The sequence below is a fragment of the Mirounga leonina genome, unplaced genomic scaffold (assembly GCF_011800145.1).
Source record: "Mirounga leonina isolate KUSES-001 unplaced genomic scaffold, KU_Mleo_1.0 Mir_357, whole genome shotgun sequence".
Taxonomy (NCBI): Eukaryota; Metazoa; Chordata; class Mammalia; order Carnivora; family Phocidae; genus Mirounga; species Mirounga leonina.
Window position 1 is genome coordinate 1416113 of NW_023270702.1, and position 24387 is coordinate 1440499.

Below are 24387 nucleotides of genomic sequence, written 5' to 3' on the forward strand. Positions count from 1 at the left end.
TAAAGAAGGAGTATTGGAGGAGCCCAAAAGTTGTTCAAGCTGTCTATGGCATGCACACATCGAGTAGTTTATGATTCCGCGGCTGTACAACAATACTAAAAGATGCAGATGCCTGAGTCGGCGCCGAAAGCTAGATGAGAAGGAAGAAACTGGGAAGTAATGGTCATTGGTGTATGAAACACTTTCTACTTTCTATTTTCAAATTGCCAGAGCTGGCCAGGAAGAAACCTCAGCAGGAGAGGGGCAAAATGTTGTTTGCTCTTTAGGCACAAATAGAATGAATGAGGTTGATTCTACCACACCGTGCAGTAAGTTTGGGAAACTAAAACATTCTATTTTATTCCATTTTCCACAGGAAACAGAGAATGGAGATCTGTGGTAGACTCCCACTGGCATTATGCGGTCTCCACAAAACCCAACTTTCTCAAGTCTGAAGACATTTAAAGGTAATCATGGGGGAAGATGAGGGAAACATTTCCAGCAGTTAAATAAGGATAGTCATGGAATGGACAAACATCACGCCTGTGCCAAGCTGCCAACCGTGATGTATGAAGCAGAAGAAAAATCCAGGTCAAGGACAAAATGAGAAGGACATTGAGGGCTTACTCTATTTAAAGGTTAGTAGGGAAAAGTGAGTTAATATGTGATCTACAGGCTAGGAAAGAGTAGAAAAACTCAAATCTACCACTAAGAACAACTGTTAAAATACACTAAATGTATATAAATGTACATCCAATTCTAATAAAGACAAGAGAAAGTAAAGGGCAAAAGTAGCACCAAACATGCTGCAGAAGTAAAACTACCAACGTTCTCCATCGTCCTTCAGAAGCAAACAGGTGACAGAACAAAGAAGGGCAGTGGGACATTGAGGAGGGGACAGGGGTTCTGGGCCTGCCTCAGCACTAACAAGCAGGAAGTGACCTTGCCAGACCAGTGCCCTTCGGTTTCCTGATCCGTGAGGCTGGTAGCTGAAGTGATCTCTAAATCTCTCCCAAAAACAAAATTAAGATGACTGTTCACAGCAGGAAAATAATCACAGGGAAAAAAAATTCACATATTTTTTCAAAGTCAAGAATTTAATAATAGGGATTGATATGGCCAGCAATCAGATATATGAGCAAATTTTTAACCCTTAGAGGAATAAAGAAAGTGTTCATTAAGTTACTACTTTTAAAATATACAACCACTATAAAAATCCCTCCACCTTTAAAAAAATAAATAAATAACAACAAAATGCAGTAAGAGAGGTCAACATCCAAAAAAACATCAGGAGCTATACGATTAAAGGAGCACTGTTTCTCTACTTACATAACTTCTGGCACCATATGCATTGGGCTTTTCCTCCACACCAACCAATTTCCAACCCCAGGGTCCCATATTTTTGCCACACTAGGTTACAAAGTTGGGAGTTCCCACAACACCCTTCCTCCCACCTCACTCAATAATTTGCTGGGCACAGACTCAGAGAAACATTTACTTATATTTACTGGTTTTCAGGATGAATATTATAAAGGATACAGATGAACAGCCAGAGGAAGAGGCACGTGACAAGGTAAGGAAGGATCCCAAGTGCAGGAGCTTCTGTTCTTGTAGAGTTGCGGTGCACTGCCCTCTTGGCATGTGCTTGCGTCCACAAGCCCACAAGCTCTCCAAACCCCATAACGTAGACATTTTTATGGATGCTTCATCACACAGACATGATAGATTATTAACTCAATCTCCTGTCCCTCTCCCCTCCCTAGAAGATGGGGGTTGAGCTGAAAGCTCCAAGCTTCTAATCATAGCTTGGTCTTTCTGGTGACCCACACCCACCCTGAAGCCCTCCAGGAGCCCACTCAGAGTTGCCTCATTAGAACAAAAGATGCTCCTATCACCCAGGAAACTCCAAGGTATTTAGCAGGGCTGCGTGAGATACTCCTGTAACTCCCATGACTCGGGAAGTTACACGGGTTTTAGGAGCTCTGTGTCAGAAACCGGGGGTGGGAACCAAATATATATTTCTCATTATGTCATGGTGATGTATCAGAATATATTACTTAAAATTCACAAATCCCTTCCCTTTTCACAATGCTTTTTTTAATATAGCTACCAAAAATCATTCAAATTAAAAAGCAGCCGATTTACTTGTTATTTATATTAGAAAAGCATAAAGAGCATATACTTAAAGAAGAGAAAGTATTTTGGTGAAGGAACCCTTCTATGTTTTAAAGAAAAAAGAAATGCCACGTGGGGAAGGGCAGGGAAGCTGCAGCTATAACACAGATGATGTTGCTAATGACAGAAATCATTCTGGATATTGAAGAACTCACAAAAATAAAACCAGTGGTTCTGAAATGGTCAGGAAACCATCACATGGTGGGAAGCAAGATCACACAGTAACAAAAGCTGAGGTTATCTGTTGCTTTGACACAGAGATGTTTTGAAAGGGTGGCAGGAGGAAGTCCTGATAAGGTTAATGAAGTATCTAATCAAGATATTCACTTTGAAGTCCTGTAACATGTACTTGGAGTAAGAAATACACTCATAGAATCAACACTAAAAGGGGCTTTGAGATCATGGCAAATAACCTCATGAATCGCAGGAAGAAATTGTCTGACGGGCACCACCTCCCTGGATTCCTGATTCACAATGCGTACTCTTTCTCACCGCTTCTGGACAATCGTTTTCACTGGTATCATTATTTTTATCTTCCTTTTCCTGTTACGCTCAGAAAAAAGGTATTCTTTCAGTATAATAATGACAAGAAGATCCTAAACAAAACAACTATCCTTCCACTCGGAACCAAAACAAACGTCAAGTAACTCATCTGTGAGTCAGATGAAAAGGAGAAATCAGGGAATAAGAAAGCACACCAAACAAAACAAGGAAACAGTTTACATAAATTCTCTGAGTGGAATTTTTGAATTTTCGATCATGAATTATTGTAATGAATTCTGATTCGTACCAAAAGGGCAAATAGGAATTTAGCACTGAATAAATCAGCAACTGTTTGATGTTTCTTTCTTTTGTTTTTTTTTTTAGATTTTGTTTATTCATTTGAGAGAGAGAGAACAAGCAGGGGGAGAGGCAGAGGGAGAGGGAGAAACAGACTCCCTGCTGAGCAGGGAGCCTGACTCCCGGCTCCATCCCAGGACCTGGAGATCATGACCTGAGCCGAAGGCAGATGCTCAACCAGCTGAGCCACCCAGGCACCCCACGTTTGAAGGTTTGGGAGTCTGAGTGCGTATGTACCAATGTTAATGGTAATGAACGATAACTTTCATTCACCGAGATCCTACCACACCTCAGGTATTGTGTGAGGAACTTTTCTTACGTTACCTCAGGTTTCACAGCAGTGTAAGGTAAAAATTATTTTGATCATCTGCAAGATGAGTAAAAGGAGAGAGATGTGTTAGGTAACTTGCCAGCAGCGGGATTAAAACCTATGTCTGTCTGATTCGAAAGCCAATGATCTTGCCACTAGGCGGCAGAGCCCCATCCTGACAGCACTCCCATTACATACACCATGTAGAGGTTACTGGGGAAAAAAACCGAACCTGGAACACAAAGGTGAGCACATTCATGCTCCATTTCAGTTTTACTTTCTACACAAATGTTCAAGTTTTATTTTTTGCCAGTAGTATGGTGAAGATTTAACAGCTTTCGCATTAAGTCTTACTTAAACAGAAAATCAAAATCTGGTTGAAAAGAAAGCTAATGTTTACATTTTTAAAAATGTATTTAAAATCATGATCATTAACTGACCCTTAAAATAGTTTATTCTACCAGACAAATACAGTCACACTGTCTATTGACCTCCACTGGACAGACTGTCAGTACGCTGCTCCCTTTCCAGTGGGCACATCTGACTCTTCCCAGATTCCTTTCATCAATCATAATGCTTGCTCTGCTATAACCCTTCTTCCCATTCCCTCCATCATTCTAAACTGGACAATTACCCATCATGAGTCAACCCTCAAACCTATTCCAGTGTATCTTTGCAAGGGTCATGGCTATTTCCATCATAATTTTACAACCAGTCCCTTTCTTGAAATGGGCATTTGTCATTACACTTACCTAGCCACCACTAAATGCAACATAAGGCTCCCACACTGAGACCGGTCCCTCTGACATTCCTCATCTCGATGGAAAGGTCCCCATTAGCCTTGCTGGCCTGATTCCTCAGGTCCAACCCAACTACACGTGAACTATCTCTGACAAATCTTTTCCCCACCCCCAAAATCTGCATTCTCTAGTCACCCTCAACTAAAAGATAATTATTTCTATGACTCCTGACCAGCTCCTGATGATTCTTAACTCTGTCAGTGGAAGCCAAGACTATTGGCTGCCACCAGCCGACTGGATCAGATCTTGCTAACCTGCCAGTTTTCCCAATCTCTTCATTATACCTAATCCTCCACAATTTTCTTCCTTTCTTGAACTATCTCTAAAATAAGGACCCACTTCTTTCAGTTCTCCTCTCTCTCACTGTAGCAACCAAAGAGGTGCCCAGGACATCATAGGTTCCCTTGTAGGTGATCTCAATTCCTGTAGAGATGATTTAGAAAATACAGCTACAGAATTGGGCCTAAGTTCCATCCACAACCTCATTACTTTTGGGGAAAGGTTTGTCACCTTTTGGATAGAATTCATTGCCTGGTTGAAATAATTCATCACCTGTTTGAAGAAGTTTGATTCAATAACAGAGTCATATTCATTGTTGAAGCAGTTCGCCATGTTCTTGGACAACATCACTACTGGCCTCGAATCTATGACTTGCTAATTACGAGAAACCCAGTACACTGTCCTCAATGACTGTATCACTCTGGATATGGAGTCGAACTGATTGCTGCACTTTTGTCCCACTAATCTAACTCATGTCTTTGTCATAATCAGGAAGGTGCCAGAGACAAATGAAGAAATTCCTTGCATTGCTGCCACGGCGCTGACACCACTGAGGAAAGACGGCAGGTTCTAGGACTTCTGGTAGACCCATGAAGGCCTATGATATTGGGCATATAGATTGATTCGGCCTCTAATCTCTGCCTTTCTGTTTATGTTCATAGGTATCTCTCTTACTAAATGTCTCCAGGTTAACAAAGTAGAGCAGTTGTCACCAAGTCTCAACAGATGATTCATCTGGTCCTTGATGAACATTCAGTCCTTAGTGACCGAATGAAAAATGGACTTATGTTGTTGAGAGGGAAAAAGAATGTGTCTTCTCTCCTTGAACAAGAGGAGGGACTGACAAAGATTCTCTCTCTGACCAAACTTTAGACAGGCTCCTCTGAGCCTTCTTTTCCTCCAGGCCTCATCCTTTGGACCCTGTCTTTAGCTTGCCTGTTCAGTAGTGGCAAGAATCCCCTATCCTTGATATCTGATCACCCTGGTCTGCCTTTAGCAAGAATCTCCGTACCCTTGATATCTTCTCTTAGTAATTTTCCATCCACAAATCTCCTTGCCCCGCTCTTGGGCTATCAATTCCCACTTGTCCTTGTATGCTGAACTGAGCTCAGCTCTCTACTGGTCTCTTTTCCCCTTTGCAATAGTTTAGGAATTAAATGTTTTTATTTTTTTTATTTTTTTTTACCACTTTAACTGATGTCTGGCTCTGGTTCTCTTTGACACATGGTATGTGTGGTCATAAGGAATATTATAAACTTTATAAATTGAGGTTATGCATGCATCACTTCATTTAACAAATATTAATGAATGTCTACCATGAGGCAGTCACTATGCTACATGGTAAGGATAAAATGGTGGGCAAAAGTAGACAAGGGGTCAGCCCTCATGAAATTGACAGTCTAGTGAGGAAGAGAAAGCTCAATAGAATGATCACACAAATAACATAATATTATTACTATGATAGATATTTTGAAGAAATAGTACATGGTACTATAGGGGCTAGTCAGGGAAGGCTTCCCTGAAGACTAACAAAGTGACATTTAAGCTGAAATCTGACTGTTCAAGATTATTGTTTGTGTGTATGGGGTGAGGGAAATTCTAGAAAGAAGGAACAGCATGTGCTAAGTCTCTTATTGAAAGGGAAGGTGGTACGTTCAAGGACCTGAAAAGAGCTGAAGTGAAAGAATGCCTTTGTAGACAGGTCACAGGAAATAGAGATAATGAGGGAAACAGGTATTAGATGAGACTGAAGACATTTATGGACAATGAACACTCAAGACTTTCTAAACCATTCTAGGATTTGCAACTTGATGCTTGAAATTCAACACCATTGTATGTATGTATTTAGCAGAGTGTTTGTACCAGTGTAAATGTTCAATAAATGAAAACCTTAAAATAATGTTCAATAAATGAAAACCTTAATGTGTCAATGTATGGTATTTGTCTTACGTGTAACATACAATGACTTACACATACACATAAGACAAATACCATTTATCATTGATTTTTGGCCCTAGGGTGGCCGATGGAAGAAAACAAACAAAAAACAAACAAACAAACAAACAAAAAATCACTGGAAATCTCAGTCACATTTATCTGACTTAAATGTCAGAGAGCAATCTACAGTTGCATATTACGTGGGAAATGTAAAATCCAGATAATGTAAAAAAAAAAATCTAGATAATGTACACTTCATTGGTAGTTCCATGAATTATTATTTAAAAAGTCAATCACTCAAATTTGAAATGAAAATGTGTTTGCATCAGAATGATATTCAGCTGTCAAATATGGAGAATTATCACTTGACACAGGATGCCTGAGCAAGACCCACCCTCCCATATTTGAATTACTTCCAATTTTAAAAGATAACTTAATAGTTCACATTTCACAGGCATATGAAATTTTAATTTTTTCCATTCCCTCTTTTTTTTTTAAATAAAGTTTATTTATTTATTTATTTTTATTAATTTCTACACCCAGGGTGAGGTTTGAAATCACAACCTCTTTCTGAGGTACTGTCTGCACGAAAAATGTCCACAAATAAAAAATTTATTTTTCTTTAATTAAAATTGAAACTCATTTGCAGTTTAGAAAGGATGAGCGGTGGGAAGCTGTCCGCAGGAGGACCTGTCTGCTCCCTCCTTCATTCCACAGCCCTCTCAGTATTGACCTATTCCATAAAAGGACACGTGTGATGTCTGCTATAAAACCCGGATTCACAGTTAAAAGCTCTCTGGGCTTCCAATCACCCAGGAGTGGAAGAGAACTGATGGCTGGAGTATTAGCTGCGCAACAACAGTAACAGCCACGACAAGAACGGTTGTAGCAATAACAGCGCAGCTACTCTTGACTGGGCGCCTGGTCTAAGTGCTATATGGCTGCAGCATTTCACGTTATGGGAGTGACAGGCATGAGACTAACACCTCATCTCTTCAAAGATCAGGAAGCTGGGGTTTCCAGAGGTGAAATAAGCTGCCCAGTGGTACACAGCTAGAAAACTGCAGATCCAGAATGCGAATTTAGAAGCCCATAATTTTTAACCCTGATACCACAGAGGGTGAAAGTAAAATTATTGTCACGTTGTCATTAGGCAATGGCACTGTCCTTAGATGGACCTCAGGTGACTGGCACAGCAGAGATGAAATCACGCTTCCTTTTCTCACCTCTTTTCATTCCATCTCTTTTTTCTTTTCTTTTCTTTCTCTTTCTTCCCTCCCCCTGCCCCCGCAGATTAACTGGCTGAACCAGAAGTCTGAGTATAATCTGAGAATGCTGAACAGCCCACAGAGGGGAAAGAATCTAGAAATTGCCTCACTGCCGCCATGCCCTCAATAAACTAAGCTAACCAGCCACAAATAATGTGAAAGAGCCAAAAAAAATGAAACAAAACAAAAACTCATTTTTTTGACATTTCCTCAGTTCAGGTTCTCAAGTGGAATGGATATTTCATATCAATAATGCAGACAATTAACTTTCCAAATTTCCACCCAGCTTTGATATATATTTAATAAGTATCACCAGCTTATCTCTTGAAGAAGGCAACGAAAGCAGTCGTTAAGATTAAGCTGAGGTCCACCTTTGAAGGAACTGGCCTTTAATGTTTAAAACATGAGGAAGAGAATTTCAAACGAGTAATTTGTTTCATGTTTATGATTATCTGGTAATCTCCTATTCATCACATGATATCCAAATGCCCAATCAGATTTACCATTTAAAAATGAAATGAAAAACATATGTAATTAGGATCTTAAAGGAGATGCTGAATATCTACAAATTTCTGTGAGCTCAATTAAGTTCCTAAAATCAGAGCCTGATTTTCAATGTTTTTTTAAGAAAGAATCAGATTATGCTAATAAAGACCAAAGCACACAGGCATATTGCTTTGAGAAAACAGAAAGTAAGGTACAAAAGATCCTTTGTTTGAAATGGAGACAGACGTCTTTGCAAGTCATTTCAACAAATATTCACCTTCATAAGCAATGAAGGATAAAGACTCTGACAGCCGTGAAAAGCACAACTCGGTGTATCGAACGCGTACCACCAGATGGCATCTCAAATCAGAGAGCACAGGTGGAGATCACGTCAACAACTGCGTTTCTGAAAAGGAATCAAATTCATGAATTCCAAATCAATTTTTTAATATCAAAATGTCTGACATTAATCACAAAATCCAACGAACACAACAATAATACTGTCGTGAATATAACAAAGAGCATGAATCTGAAAAGAAAGGCACTGTAAATCAAACAGTGATCTTGACATCAATTATTATTTAAAAAAAAAAAAAGTACAAATGGAGTCATAACAGAAAAAGAAAGTCTGGTTAATAATTTTATCTTTCCTCGAGTATCATATGATCTCACTGATACGAGGAATTTGAGAAACAAGTCAGGATCATAGGGGAAGGGAGGGAAAAATGAAACAAGATGAAACCAGAGAGGGAGACAAACCATAATAGACTCTTAATCTCAGGAAACAAATTGAGGGTTGCTGTCGTGGAGAGGGGTGGGATGGAAGGGGTGGCTGGGTGATAGACATTGGGGAGGGTATGTGCTATGGTGAGCGCTGTGAATTGTGGAAGACTGATGAATCACAGACCTGTACCCCTGAAACAAATAATACATTATATGTTAATTAAAAACAAAAAACAAAAAAATTTTATCTTTCCTTAATTTTTATCTACAGTTGTCCTTCCCATTAATCCGCATTTTACTCTTTCACAGGGCTTTGTCCACTGTAAACAAGAAAGAGAATAATTCAGGAGACAGCATTAGAAAAAAAATTAAGAAAAGCTTAAAGAAAGAGAAAAAGAGGTCAAGTTTCTTTTTGCCTACATTTAAGACTCTCATGAAGTTGAAGTTCAAAAGCCTTGGTGTCCAAACCTTAGATATCTTAAGGAACAGAATGAAACAATGCTGCTATGTCTAAAACTGGCAACACATGGACCACAATATCAACTGTGAACAGAAATTAATTACAGGGAAGCATTTTATACACCAAACTACAGTCAAAAAGTGACCAAATGATAGCAGGAATTTAAATTTTGTTCAGAATATTAAAATACGGTGTTGTTTCATGAAAATCTCTGAAAAAGATTTGATTATCCCCTGGATGTGGGGTTTGTTTGTTGGTTTTTTTCTATTGTCATATAATCCATAAAATCCTATTTCTACAAACCACATTTTATGAGAAATGTTATTTTCATATGATAAAAGCAACTTAAGGGAGACTTGTTACCAGTTTGTAATTTACTTTTGGAGCTATATATATATGTATCTCTAGGAATAAATAAATAAATAAATAAATAAATAAATATAAAACATTTAATAATAAACATATAATAAACATATGTGTAACATTTCCTGATTTTCAGTGTTTAATATTAAAAAATGAACACTGAACTTTTGATAGTTCTTGGGGTTTTTTTGTGTGATTTTTTTGTGTTTTTTGTTTTACCCCTTCAACAGATAGACTCATGTCCCAAACCTTTCCATGGACTTTCACATTATTTCATGAGACAATGCTCACTCAGTGATGCTGGTGGAGAGCTGGATAAATTAGTAAAAGGACAAGCTATCTGACTCTCAGACAAAAACCAAGCCAGGACTGAATTGCCTAAAGGTCATCTCTCACAGAATATATATTAACATTGGCAAGAATATGTGCATGAAAGTATTTAATATTTTAAATAATACATTTTCTATGCCCAGATGGTCATTTTAAATAGTGGTAAAGCAGCTGCCTCAAAATTTAATATTATTTTCCCCTTACTGATCCACTAATTAAACCACAGATTTTTCTATAAGAAGCGACTTCTGATAAGTTCATCTATTTTATTTATCCAGCATCTTGTATGTCTAATGTCCTCCACTTAAGACACAAAAAACCAAATAGCTATTGAGGAGAAAAGAACAGAATAAAAAGATAACGCTCATTTAAATGATTACACTGACACACACAGAAACAGACACATCCACACACATACAGGGATGTGTACTCTGTTTTAGAGGTGCCTGTATGCTTCCATTATATTTTTTCATAATTTACTATGTGCAAATCAGCACTGCATTTACATTAAATTTATTTTGAAACAGAGGAACATCCACAAAACCATAACACAAGATCTATATCCTCAGATGTTAACATTTAATAGGATAACAGCATGAAACAATTTTAAAAAATCAGTACAATATTGTTAAATGCCACACTATATGATTACTTGAGCAGAATTAATGATTCCATGGACCTGTAGAGTCCACTTCTATGCCCAAATAAAACGGGAATAGATGCAGTTGAGCTGTCTGGGCTTTAATACCAGTTCTGGCACCTTCTAGATGGATAAACTTAGATATGATACCCCACTGAGCTTCAGTTTCCTCATTTGTAAAATGGAGCTGATAACAGTACTTCCTGCATAGGGCTGTGTGAAAACTACGAGTTAGAAAGTACAGTGTTTATAACAGTAACCGGGAAAAAACAAGAATTTAAATATTAACCTTGCAACAAAATAACCCATTAATTTGTTCACCAAAAAGCTATAAAAAAACAAGTACCATCTACTATCACCATAGTTGCACATACAAAAAGAAAGCATTCTTACTAAATTGAAAAAGATAATTTCAGTCTGGACCAACAAAAACTTTGTCACAAACCAGAACCAGTCTGTGACCAGTATTTAGGAATGTCCATTAAAACCTATACACATTACTGGCCCACAAGAAAATAAAATCAATGGAGTTTGAAATGATTAGGGACATTTCAGTGAGAAAATGTAACATGAGATGAGACTGGAAACACAAATATAATCCGGCTAGACAAAAGGAAGGGCATCTACATTTTTCCCTGGAGATACCCAGGAAGATGCTCTCTCCTCATCTGGAGAATTCCGGTATTATCTGAAACACTACTTCTCTTCAAGCCATGGTAATATTGATTACAATATATTAATATATTTCAACCTTCTCCAAAGCAATCAGAATATTATTACTCCAAGGGATAACTTTCAGGTTTTAAGGATAATAATTTTAGGGATTTTTATCTTCCTATGAAAACAACTACAGATGGGATGTCTGGGTGGCTCAGTCGGTCTGCCTTCGACTCAGGGCATGATCCCGGGATCCCGTGATCCCAGGATCGAGTCCCAAATCAGGCTCCCTGCTCAGCGGGAACCCTGCTTCTCCCCCTCCCTCTGCCCTTCTGCCTGCTTGTGTGTGTGCATGTGCACGCACGTGCTCTCTCTCACTCTCTCTGACAAACAAATAAATAAAATCTTAAAAAAAAAAAGGAAAAAAGAAAACAAACAACAACAGACATCGCCTTACCAGGGCTGCTTAAACACTATTTGTGAAAAGTACCGATTTATGGCAAACTGAAAAGGACAGGGTACACTGCATCTTAAAGCAAAATATCTGTTTGTGGTAATTATGATGTAAGTGTAATGACTGTCAAATGTTTCCTCTGGATGGGGTTACATGTTTACTGACGTCAGTAGGTTATTACTGACTCGTTCATGACACACAAGTACTGAAGGACTATGGCTCAGCTACTCTTAATCTAATACTCCATTCATTACCAAACAATTCACTTACAGATAATATTGATCTCAGTCTTCCCTTTTTTTTACCCTTTATAAACTGTCCCAGCCATAGCTTTCTATACAGTCCACTCTCAGAGAGCTTGTAAAAGAAAAGTACTATGAAGATTTTCACTTAGAAAAAACTGTATAGATAAACTCTATGCCCCAAATATGCTAAGCACTATTGTTCTGTCTGGCCCCCTTGCATTATAGCAATATATTTTTATTTAAAATATAACCAATCAGGGCCCCTGGGTGGCTCAGTTGGTTAAGCAACTGCCTTTGGCTCAGGTCACGATCCCAGAGTCCTGGATTGAGTCCCGGATGGACTCCCCGCATCAGCTCCCTGCTCAGCGGGGAGCCTGCTTCTCCCTCCGACCCTCTCCCCTCTCATGCTCTCTCCCACTCCCCTCTCTCTCAAAAAAATAGTAAAAAAATAAAATATAACCAATAATAATCGATAACCGAAATAATTTATTTTTTTCTATTTCTTGAGAACCTTTAATAGCATTCTTAACATTTTTTTTTCCAGTAATGAGCGACAAGAAATTCTAGTGAAAGGAACTGAAAATGCCTGATGTTTAAAAATCTTATACAGAGGCAGAATAGTGTGTGTAATATAGTATGATAGCTAAGCATGAGGTATGTAGATGGATGCCTGTTCAAAAAGCAAGGTTTTCAGCTTACTAGCTAGGAGACCTCAGACCAGTCACTTAAACCAGTGGTCTCCACAGTGCGGTCCCAGATCAAGGGTATCATCAGCACCTGGGAAGCTGTTAGAAATTCAAATTCTCAGGCCCACCTCCAGACCTACTAAATCAGAAACTCTGGAGGTGGGACTCAGCGACCTGTTTTAATAAAGCCCTTCAGGTGATTCTGATTCATGTTCAATTTTGACAAACACTGACTCAAACTGCTGAGACTCCCTTTTCTCCCGCTTAAGATGGTTTTCCTAAAACCAACCTTGCAAAACCAGAGAGGTAAACACTTCATGGAAAAGGAGTCTGCTCTCACCCAGTTAACTTTTATCAACATTTTTCTTCTCTCTCTCTCTTTTTTTTTAATCAAGGGTCAAAATTAAGGTGAATAAGGACTGCAAAATGATGTGCTCCTGCCACAGGCCGGGACTGAAATACACTAACTGCCAGCAGTGGGCTGGGTACCAAAATAGGCCTCTGGCTGAAGGGAAGGCCCTCGAGATCTGGCCACTGAAATCTAAGTGGGCAAAATGCCCCAGAAGTAATATTTTATCCCCATATAAACTAAGGCCACGTTAGGCTTTGATAGTGACAAATGATAGTTTGAGGAGAATAAACACTGATCTTTTTGGTCTCAAAAGACACTGGATTCTTAGCCCCACTTAACTCTCCCCAGAGTAAAGGCATGGGGAATTCTCCTAATTGACGTCAGCTGCTGTAAGGGCAGGAATGCCATGACCTTAAACTTGGCCACTGGTCCACTCTCATATCCAGGAACAAAGCCAGAGGGTTCTCCTGGCAACTGCCTGACATGCTAAATGGCAGACACAGCCACTGAGGGAATCCTTTGCTGCCCCAGGGACAAATCCCCCCCTGCAGGAAACAGACGAACTGGAGAGATTAGCAGTTTGCCCAGCTAATGCTGGCCTATCCCCTCCACCCAGACAGCAGAAAATGAGCTCTAAATCACGCGATTCGAAAACCTGGGCTTCTGGTCTGCTTTTGCTTTACAAATGAGGGGAATGTTCTCTGCTAAGTTGAAGGGAAAACAGGAAAGTATGAAAACTTCAAGGACAAATGTAGGAAATTGGATCCTTGCATAAACCACCTACCGTATTCAAGAAGTCTTTAATGGACACTGATTTTTAAGTACGAACTATCAGATGTTTTAAAATTAGTATTAACTATCATTTTCTTTAAAGACCTGTAATCAAAAGCATATCCAAATCCCCTACGCTGCCAAAGGCATCATCTTGGCTTCTCTGGGAGAATATGAGAGGTTCCCAACCAAAGCCTCTCCCAAGACTTCCTTCCCACTCCATTCCACTCATCTCTTCCCGGATGTGATTATGTAACTCCCTGCTCAAAGACTTGTAGAGCAGTATTGGAATGTCTCAGTGCTGCCTGCCAGAGACTCATACCCAACCTGGACCTTCCAACCTCGGTCTCCCCCCACCCTCACCCCCACACCCTTCTGAGACCCTGGCTTCCCACAGCAAACCTCCAAAACCACGTCTTACCACTTCACACACACACACACACACACACCGGCGCCTTTGATATGCTGTTGTCTCTGCTCAAAATATGCTTCACAGAGTAAAATTTTACTTCTCAGATGTGATCCAGTTCAAATATCATGAAATCGGTCAAAACTTTCTTGGCTTCCCTGCATTCCTTTTTCTGAGTTCCCACACTAAGTTCGTAGGCATCTTTATTACAGTTCTTAACAAATTATATAGTAATTCTCTGTTTTTGTGTCTGACGCCCTGACTAGAGCTTGAGTATTCTGGTCAAGGACTACACCTCCTGTGCTTACCATCCACAGTTCCTAACCTTCTAAAGGAGTTCTCAATCCCTACTCAATACAGTTAGGATCACGGCTATTTAAAGGTTTCTTCCAATCAAAGATAGAATATAATAATCAGTGGGCACTGTCAGGGAAACCTTAGCCATTTAGAAGATAGAAAAAACTTTTGGATTTAAACTAGCTATATCCAGTTGGATACTTCTTAATTTGCTTAAATAAATCTAGATCATATCTTGTAATTTAATCAATAGTTTAATGGATATATCTTTGGCCAAATTATCTATTTTCCTTATCCTGTTTTGAGCTGTTGGAGAACAGAGACCAGGTCTTATTCATCTATGTATTACCCACACCACCAGTACAAGGTAAATGTTCAATAAATATGCATTAAATGGAATTCCCAAAATGAATTGTATCTTGGTTCGGGCTACTTCAACAGAACACTGCAGACGGGACACCTTTAACGACAAACATTTCTCACAGTTCTGGAGGCTGGAAAGTCCAAGATCAAGATGCCGGCATACATTTAGTGTTTGACGAGGACCCTATTCTGGTTTGTAGAGACCATCTTACTGTATCCTCAGGTGGAGGAGAGAGAGAGAGGTCTCATCTCACCCATGCACTAATCCCATCATGGGGACTCCACCCTCATGACCTCATTTAAATCTAATTACTTCCCCAAGGCCCACCTCCAAATGCCATCATATTGGGGATTAGTACATCAGCATCTGAATATTGGGGTGGGGGGGGCATGAATATTCAGTCCAGAGCAAGTGGCCACACTGACATTTGGCTACACGTTTTAAGGTTCCATTTGTATGTTACAAGTAAACAAAGATAAATTCAACTGAATTTTCATAAAAGAATCAAAGAAGGAAAACACATTCCTCGACAAAATGCCTCCAACACAGAAACACATTCTTCATATTAAATCTCTGAAGCAGCTACCATTCTAATCAGGCAAGTTAGTTTAGAGAAAAGAGCAAAACATGCCTCATACCTCCTTTGTCTTGATCGCAGACCCCTGGCTAATCGGCACCTCTACTCCCATGGAGAAGGTTACTGGTTTATCTAAATCTACTTCCCGGACGGCAAGGTACACAGTGCTTTACCTCCTCCAGAGGTACACATGCAAAGGCCAGGTTGGAACTAGGCAGCTTCCCGGGTTCTTCTTCTCCCAAATAAAATGTACAGAATTTGAAGGGTAAAGAAAATCCTAAATAACTATAAACCTTTCAATACTTTATAAACACTTCAAGTGGGGGAAGGTGATTTGGGCAGCTTGGTTCATTTAAACATGAAAGACCCGCTCAAGGAATAAAATAATGTCCAGTTTTCAAATAACTAGAATACTAATTTCTAGGTTTTTCTCAAAACGGGGGCAAACGATGGCACAGATGTTAGCATGGCTTTTTTCTAACCGTTTGTGAGTGAAACATTTTTATGAATTAAAAACTAAGAGTGGGGAGGACTAGAGGGAAAGTGGGGGAGGGCTTTTGTTACAAAATACTTGCCATTTGTTTCATTTTGAGAGTTTACAGATCTACTCCACTTAAAGGTGAATTCCACATAAGAAGTTACTGGTCAGTTTCTACCAGGACTCACTCACCTCACCATTTTCAGGAATCTCACATATCAGGTGAGAGATTATTTCTAATACCACTTGAATACCACCATGTTGTCAGGGTTCAGGTTTTTCCCACTACATTAAAAGTCCTTGCTTCTTTCCTCTTAATCTTTTTTACAGGTTCTCATTTGTATATTATACCTCTTATTTGAATTTGTGTATTATATATATATATATATCATTTGTATATTATATAAAATAGTATCTCTATATTATTTTCCTTCTCCCCCTCCTCTTCTACTACCTTCTTCTTCCTCTTCTTCCTTCTCCACTGAATTAAATTTTCTATCTTTCTTAAGTGTGGAGTTCTGAACTACATAAAGAATACTCTATCCTGAAGATTTTTAAGTGTAAACTATGTCTTTTATTGCACAGCCTAGCACCAGTAATAAAATTAAATAAATAAATAAATAAATAAATAAATAAATAAATAAATAAATAAATAAATAAAATAAAAATAAAATATTCTATCTATAAAGATAGAATATACAGATATTCTAAATTTAAAAATACATGGGGCACCTGGGTGGCTCAGTCGGTTAAGCATACTACTCTTCATTTTGGCTCAGGTCGTGATTTCAGGATTGTGAGATGGAGCCCCACATCCTGTCAGGCTCCGTACTCAGCAGGGAGTCTGCTTGGGATTCTTTCTCTCCCTCTCCCTCCCTCTCTGCCCCTCCTGTCTCTCTCTCTCTTCTCTCTCTCTCTCTCAAAAAAACAAACAAAAACAAAAACAAAATTTAAAAATACACATTGTTCAGATTCTTATAAAAAGTATCTTGAAATAAAAGGGATTGCAATATTCTCTGATCAATGTATCCTGCTTTCATTTTGCATTTCTGCAGGTTTCAGCTTTTGCTCAGAAACTCGTGGGTTGGGATGTGAAACTATAAATTTAGCTTTCTGGTGAATTATATGCAAAAGGTTTTTTCTTTTTCCCTTTTACCCAAATGTTAAAATAATTTTTTTCTATCCCCTTTGTCACTATGATTCCATATCTTCCCAGAAAAGAGGAAAAGAGATCACTACAATGGAACCTATTAGAGGTTCCTTGGGATCCTGCCTTTGTTATGAAATATAAACACTCCTCTAGAGAAAAGTTTTTCCTGATTGGATTATATTTCACTAGTGCTACACATTCTGTAATGTCTCCATAGCTGCTTCTGTCACTATCTGAAAGGTTTTGGGGTTTTTCTCCCCCCTGGGAATGCTATACATGATTGAATCCTGATTTCCAAAGTCTCTTCACAGCTATATCCCAAACTCTGCCAAATTGTCAGCTGGTATCTCACTAGAAAGAACCCAGTGAGATCTGTATTGAACATGGGTGCAACTAGTCCATGGACTCCAGAAGGTTTCTGGGATAAAACATCCTAAATCTGACTCTTCCAGAATCTTCTCTATGTGTCCTTTCAGGACAGAGTCTAACCAACAGAAGAGCTGACTGCATCCCAGAAAATACATTGCCCTAAATATCTATTTTACATGTTTCTTTAAGTTATAATTATCACCTCCATTACCACCTACGGGGCTCATTAGTGAACTTAACATGAATTCTTCATTGCAAGTCACACGTTATCATATGAAATAAAAAATAAACTCAAAATTCAAGCCATTCATTCTTAACAAAAACAAATAAGCTTAATGATAAAGATGTCATTTAAATCTAATATTTTATCATTAATTTATAAGTGGAATTTGTGGCCAATTTTTGAAGTAGTTTTTTGATTTGGTTTGGCTTTTTGTTTTATTTTTTGCTGGTGGCTTCCAAACTAGTATTTAGATATTAAATTTAGGATTTTAGTATCTGAGAAAGTAAAGCATGTTCGTATTTGTTTTGTCTTTATTTTTTCACAGTGTCTATGAGTTGGAAATAATAAGGCATGACTCCATCTTAACACACGGAAAATGGGATTCACAGTGATACACACAGAGTGAATCCATGGCCTGATTTACTCACCACTGGCCAAAACTGAGTTAACACCACTGGAGCTAATTTCTCCTGCTGCCTGGCTCCAAACACATTCATTACATTTTTTGAATTACAAGCAAGAAAAATTGCATTGCCAACCAAAAATAAAACATTAAGAATGCCAGTTTCTTTGGAATAAGAACCATTAGGGACATTTTGACCAAGGAAGGTCTGGTCTGGTATTCTAGAGAGCTTACTTTTCTCTTAAGAGTAACACTCAAATATATCTTTGAAGGCCAATCATGTAAGTAATAAAGATTTGGAAGAAAGAAGCTATCAGTAGTATATGTGAAATATTTTTAAATGGCGCCTGGGTGGCTCAGTCGTTAAGCGTCCCCTTTATTTTGACAAGGATAATATTCTGTGTCTAATTTTTTTCCTTTGCCAGAATGATAATAATTAAAGAGAAAACAAATGCTTTTTGTTTTTGTTTTTTGCTGTTGTTGTTATTAAAATGTTTTATTTATTTATTCATGAGAGTCAGAGAGAGAGAGAGGCAGAGGGAGAGGGAGAAGCAGACTCCCCGCTGAGCAGGGAGCCCGATGCGGGGCTCCATCCCAGGACCCTGGGATTATGACCTGAGCTGAAGGCAGACGCTTAACCATCTGAGCCACCCAGGCGCCCTCTCTTTTTTTTTTTTTTTTTTTTAAGATTTTATTTATTTATTTGACAGAGAGAGACACAGCGAGAGAGGGAACACAAGCAGGGGGAGGGGGAGAGGGAGAAGCAGGCTTCCCTCGGAGCAGGGAGCCCGATGCGGGGCTCGATCCCAGGACCCCGGGATCATGACCTGAGCTGAAGGCAGACGCTTAACCATCTGAGCCACCCAGGTGCCCCCAAAACAAATGTTTTTTAGCTTCTCAAAAAAGTGAAAACGTAGAAGTTTAGCAAACTCTACAAAGGATAGATCAAAAACCTCTAATATTTGACCCTCTACACCATACATTTTTTTCGGACAAGATTTAATTTTGATGGACTAAGAGAATTTACGCTTACACAAAAATATGTATCTGCCCGTAAGAGGTAACAGCAAAAAACTCAAAGTGAAGATATTTTCTAGGCACAAAATACTATAGGAAGGCATGGAATTTGGCCTCTCCCTAAACTTTAGTGGTTCTCAAACTTGAATGTGCTTTGGAATCTCCGAGAGGACTTGATGATAACAGAAATGTCCTCACCCCAGAGAACATGATTCAGTCATTCGCGGCGGGGCCTAAGAATTGACATTTTAACACATTTCCAAGGGATGAGATGATAATGCTAGGCTGGGGACAACATTTTGAGAACGACCGCTTTAACTCAGTCACTTACTCAACCACTGTGGAAGTCTCGGTGTACCTTGTCCAACTTGTCCCAACAAATATTTTGTGTCCTCTGTGCCAGTTAGTGTTTCCACCAACAAACAAGATCACCTCCAAAGTAAAGTATTATGTCAGAATATCTTCATCACCTCTGAATTGTACAATACTTTTTAGAGCATCACCATCTTACAGATATTCAATACATGAAATAAAAAATAGTTATATATGTATCATAGCTTTAGTCCTTCATGTACAAATTGGACAGTTAAAGAGTAAGATGAAAGAGGTATGTGAAGACTCATTGGTATCTAGGATTTTTTGATTTGGTGTTAAGAACAAAGTGTGGCTACAAGTGGGCAGTCTCCATCCTCAGGGCTTACCTGTGACTGGTGCATCAATATCCAGCAAATTTTTTTCCTGTCGAAGAATCGAAGCCCCCTCTGTTATTATTCTCAATGCAACGCTCTCTTCCAGCCTCCCCTCCTTCATGAGATGTGCCTTTAAGATATCCACACGAGGTTTCCCATCATTATCAAACACTTCTTTTGCTGTAAGCCGGTGACTTGGAGGAAATGGGACAGCTGAAAAAGAAAAAGTCAAATTATTACATTAGCCAAATCCAACAAAAATTCAATAATAACTGCCAAATATCTCTCTGTGTTACTAACCGCCTATTGGAGTATTTTAAAAGTTCCCACATTAAAATAAAATCAAGGGCTGTCAAGAATTAAAGACTGCCTTCTTTCTTTGATTCTGGATGTAATGTGCTTGCTGAAAGGAAATTTATATTTCTTATTCACCCAGTACCTATCTCTGGCATCTAGAAGATCCTGATTAACTTAATAAAGAAAATAGAGAGAGAGATGTTCCTGTTAGGCAATATTCAATTCGACAAAAGAAAATAGTTTCTGTACATCCAACCATAACTCACTCGGGAGAAGAGGTGTTTCTACTGGGAAAGGTCTGCCAGACCAGATTTGCCCCTCCAACTAAAGTCACACCTCTGAGTAAACTGACTCACTATTTAAGGAGAGAGCAGAAATCTGAGAGCAAAAAGGCAAAAATGCACTGAATATTAAACAGGAAATCAGGATTCGTGTGCACAGGTGACAAAGGAACATCTTGAACAGTGAAGGACAATATGGTGTCAGGGAGGAGATGCACGTATTTAGGAATATGATATAATAACAAACGCAACTTACTGCTCAGCCTCAGAACCATTCTCTCTTTCACCCACACCCCCGTAACTTAACAGTAAGAACCTCTCCTGTAGCTACTGTCATTCTTCACATCTGTGAATACATTCATTCACTCATTCAGCTGAAGGATATTCACTAAACTTCTACAATGTGCCAGGACATCCAAAGGTCTAGGTTAGAGATGGTATCATAAAGGTTAAATTTCTGATAAATGGCCAATATGCCCCTTCAGTGAGGATGAGTCATTGTTTGTGTATTTTACATGAGGAGTCATTACCGAAAACAACTCAGATCTATTAGAAATATCTAGAAGGACCATAAACACAGTTTCATGAAACTTTCAGCTGCCACGTTCATTACGCCATATGCATAAGAACATCTCCATACGATGGTTCCTCTCTGAGGAAGAACACTTGATATTCAGGAATAAACCTAGCCCCCTAATTTCCTGAAAGTGTCTCTCAAAGGAGCAAGATTTATGGTAGAGCTATAGCAAGAAATTTTGTGCAATCTAATAGCATAGGTTTGCTATCCAAGAGAAGTTGTAAGTACTTAAAAGAAAAGAAAAATCAGGAAGTGATCCTATACCAATGGATGCAACTTGATTCTCTATGCGGCCAAAATGAAGTGGCAGAAGTACACTCAGTGGATAAGCATGAGGCTTTTGTGGTCAGATGAACCTGGTACAAGCCTTGGCTTTGTGCACTCACCAGTTTTATGACCTTGGGCGAGGGAAATAACCTCCTTTGGCTTCGGTTGCCTCACCTGTAGATTGTGGATTACATCTATCTGAGCATTGTTATAATAACTGAAGTACGTTGTAATATCCGGAGCTAACATTCATAGAGTGTTTCTTTTATGCCAAGTATTGTTTGGGTAATAAAGTCAGACACAGCAGGAAAGCTGTAAGATGAGTAAGACATATGTACATGTGTTTACATATCAGTGTTCTCAGTCCTCACAGCATTACTGTGGGGGAGAAACTTGAGGCTTAAAAATATTAAGCACTTTGCCCAAGACAATCGCCTAGCGATTTATATGTAGACCCAAACTCCAGCAGTTCGATCGAACTACATTATACTGCTTCTCAAAAGGGACTTAAGACAGTGCTTAATAATTGTGAAGTCAGGAGGAAATCAGTTTTTAGGACTGCAATTCTAACACACCGAGAAGCCTTTCTTACGAAGACCGCGTTTATTTTCAAAAATTATTTGGGGCAGCTCAGAGTAGAACAGATCTATAATACAAAACCACGATGTAAATCAAAACACAAAATGCATAATGCCAAAGCATAGGGTACAATAAGAGCAAAGGCAAGAATTAAACAAGGAGGAGAAAAAAGGAGGAATTTAGGTCGTTAGACTTCAGGCATTTGGGGGTAATTTTTTTCATTTTGTTTCTTTGCCTTCCCTGCTTTTTCTTACCTAACAGATAATGCTTGTGAAGAACACATGGACACATTTCGATGGCCACATTTTTTTTTTTTTTTTAACGTGGGTCTTTATGTATGGTTTGTAATTAGAAAATATCTTACCTGGTAACTCCTCAAAATCCCCCAGACATAGGATGGGGAATGGAAAGGAAGAAACTTCAAAAGGACACTTGGGGTAAGGCAAAGAGCCGATTTTTTTTTTTTTTTTCTTTTTAGTGATTTCCTAAAATAAGAGTTGGGCGACCGTGAAGGTTTAAGGGACTCTGCAAAACTGTCAGGCAAAAATCATAGAAGCACAGAAGGGTAGGAGGCTGGTTTACTGCCAGGCATATAAAGGCACTAGCTGGCCTTATTAAACTTAAGCAAGATCAAAGGGCTAAACCCAAAAGAGCCGAAGCACTGAAGAAGGTGAGAGGCAAAAGGAGAGCACCCTGAGAGGCATCACCTGCATGAACGAGACTTGGTCCAAGTCCCTAGGCTCTCTCCAACGCCAAGATCACTGCAGTAACAGATGCTCCCTCTTCGATGCCCATCTTCTACCTTCCAGTAATTGCTAATCCTAGGTAACTGGCAAAGGTGAAGCTACCTGCTCTGACACAGAGGAGTTGGTTCCAAATACACAGGAGCAAAAAAGAGAGGAAAAAGGCCAACCAGAGGGCTCTGTTTCCAGCCGGCTGATAGGGACACTGATGACATGGGGCCCTGTACCGGGTAAGCAGATGGTAAGGCCCCCAGGGAACCAAGATGTGCATCGATGATGCCGAAGTTGGCATGCAGAGATGCTGTAAGCCAGAGAGGGGTTTTCTGGGACAAAAATAAGAGTGGGCTAATATCTGTGTATCTGTGCACCGTTTGGCTCATAAAGAAAATACCAGCCTTACAAAGGTCACATTTATTTGCTTTCTCTGTTCACCTAGCGTCCTACATGCAGACATGTGCCAAATACCGAGCAAAACTACTTAGACCGAAGAATCCAATGTGCATAGAAAACATGTCTTTCATTAACTCATAAAAATGGCTACACTTGATATAATAAAGTTGGATTTTCCCTCCCCTCTGTTGCTTTGAGTATTACAAGTTGCTTTCATTGCTACCTGAGCAGGCCAGGACTGAAGGAGTTGAGTTTGTGCATGCCAATAAAATTTAGAAATATCTGTTGGTATCTGGCTGACTCTTCCCAAACCAATTTTCTTGTAACTGCCTATTAAGTATGGAATATGGTGTTATAATAGTCTTCTTAGAAGTATCGTAAAAGTAGATAGAAACCCTCTCAGCTTTCTCCACTTCACAACTGCCACTCAGTGTCACTCTTTTTTCCTCAAATATAACAGCAAAGTAGCTAAAATTTAGGATATACACATCCTCAACTGACTCCAAACATAAAGCACACTGACAGCTGTAAAGACAAACAATACCCTGGACCAGGATCGAGTTCCCACGTCATTGACTGTGCAAATCTGGCAGCGACTGATTTCCAATGAACAGAATATGATCTTGTATTTTTATTTCCTATTTGCTGATGCCACCAGAGAGTTCATCTATCTACCTGAGCTACAGAAAGGTTACTAGTCTGGGAACCAAAATCACGTGTATCCAATATTGGCATCTATACAATGATTACTGAAGTTGTTGTCAATTATTCATTCATCAGAGAGAAACACATTCCAAGGCAGAAAAGCCGGAACGCCAGCATAATTCTAGCCCTAGGTTCTAGCTGACAATGGGGGCCACACCTCTGAAAGAGACAGGGGTCTCCTCCTGAGATTTGGGTCGCATCAGTTTTAGGTGACCACTATGTGCCCCGGTAGCCAGAAGTGATCTGCTCTCACTCTGGGGTAGATCTAGGTATCTGAGATTTCTCTTCCTCAAATCTGAGCCACATTAGCCACTATTAAAGGACTCCTGCTATTCGATGGGAAATACCCAAGAGTCCCTCTCACGGTGATACCTTCACTGGAAGAAGAGCAGCATAACTGCGACCTGACCTCTTTCCTTCCAAGAAAGAATCACGGATGAAGAAAACATTTAGCCTAGAGATTTTTTTCAAACCTTTGTTTCACTTTAATTTTTTTTACTCAAAAAAAAAAAAAAAAAAAGGCACCTCAAGTACATCCAAAGGAAAAAGAATTCAGCGTAGCTCACTGTCAGCCTCTCTTCTTCCCATGATGACTGTTAGGGCATGCTCACCAAATCCTGGGGTTCTTTGGAAGAAAATTAGAATTCTCTCCATTTAGATTGATTCCTGACACCCTCACATCAAATAAGAGAAAACTGAAGTCCAGAGAGAGGATAAGTGAATTGCCCAGGGTCACAGAATTAGTCATTGGCAAAACCAACACTAAATTTTAGGTCGACCTGGTTTGTATTCCAGCACTTTACCCTCTGAGTCTGC

General features: G+C 39.2%; 1 protein-coding gene across 3 annotated transcripts in view; it reads right to left on the minus strand.

The window, feature by feature from the left end:
- Positions 1-24387, minus strand: part of PPP3CA (protein phosphatase 3 catalytic subunit alpha) — a 311802-nt gene that overhangs the window by 140898 nt on the left and 146517 nt on the right. For all 3 annotated transcript variants that reach the window (XM_035030165.1, XM_035030166.1, XM_035030167.1), the window contains one exon: positions 19745-19945. In XM_035030165.1, coding sequence (XP_034886056.1) covers positions 19745-19945 — 201 coding nt within the window. The remainder of the gene's footprint in view (positions 1-19744; positions 19946-24387) is intronic.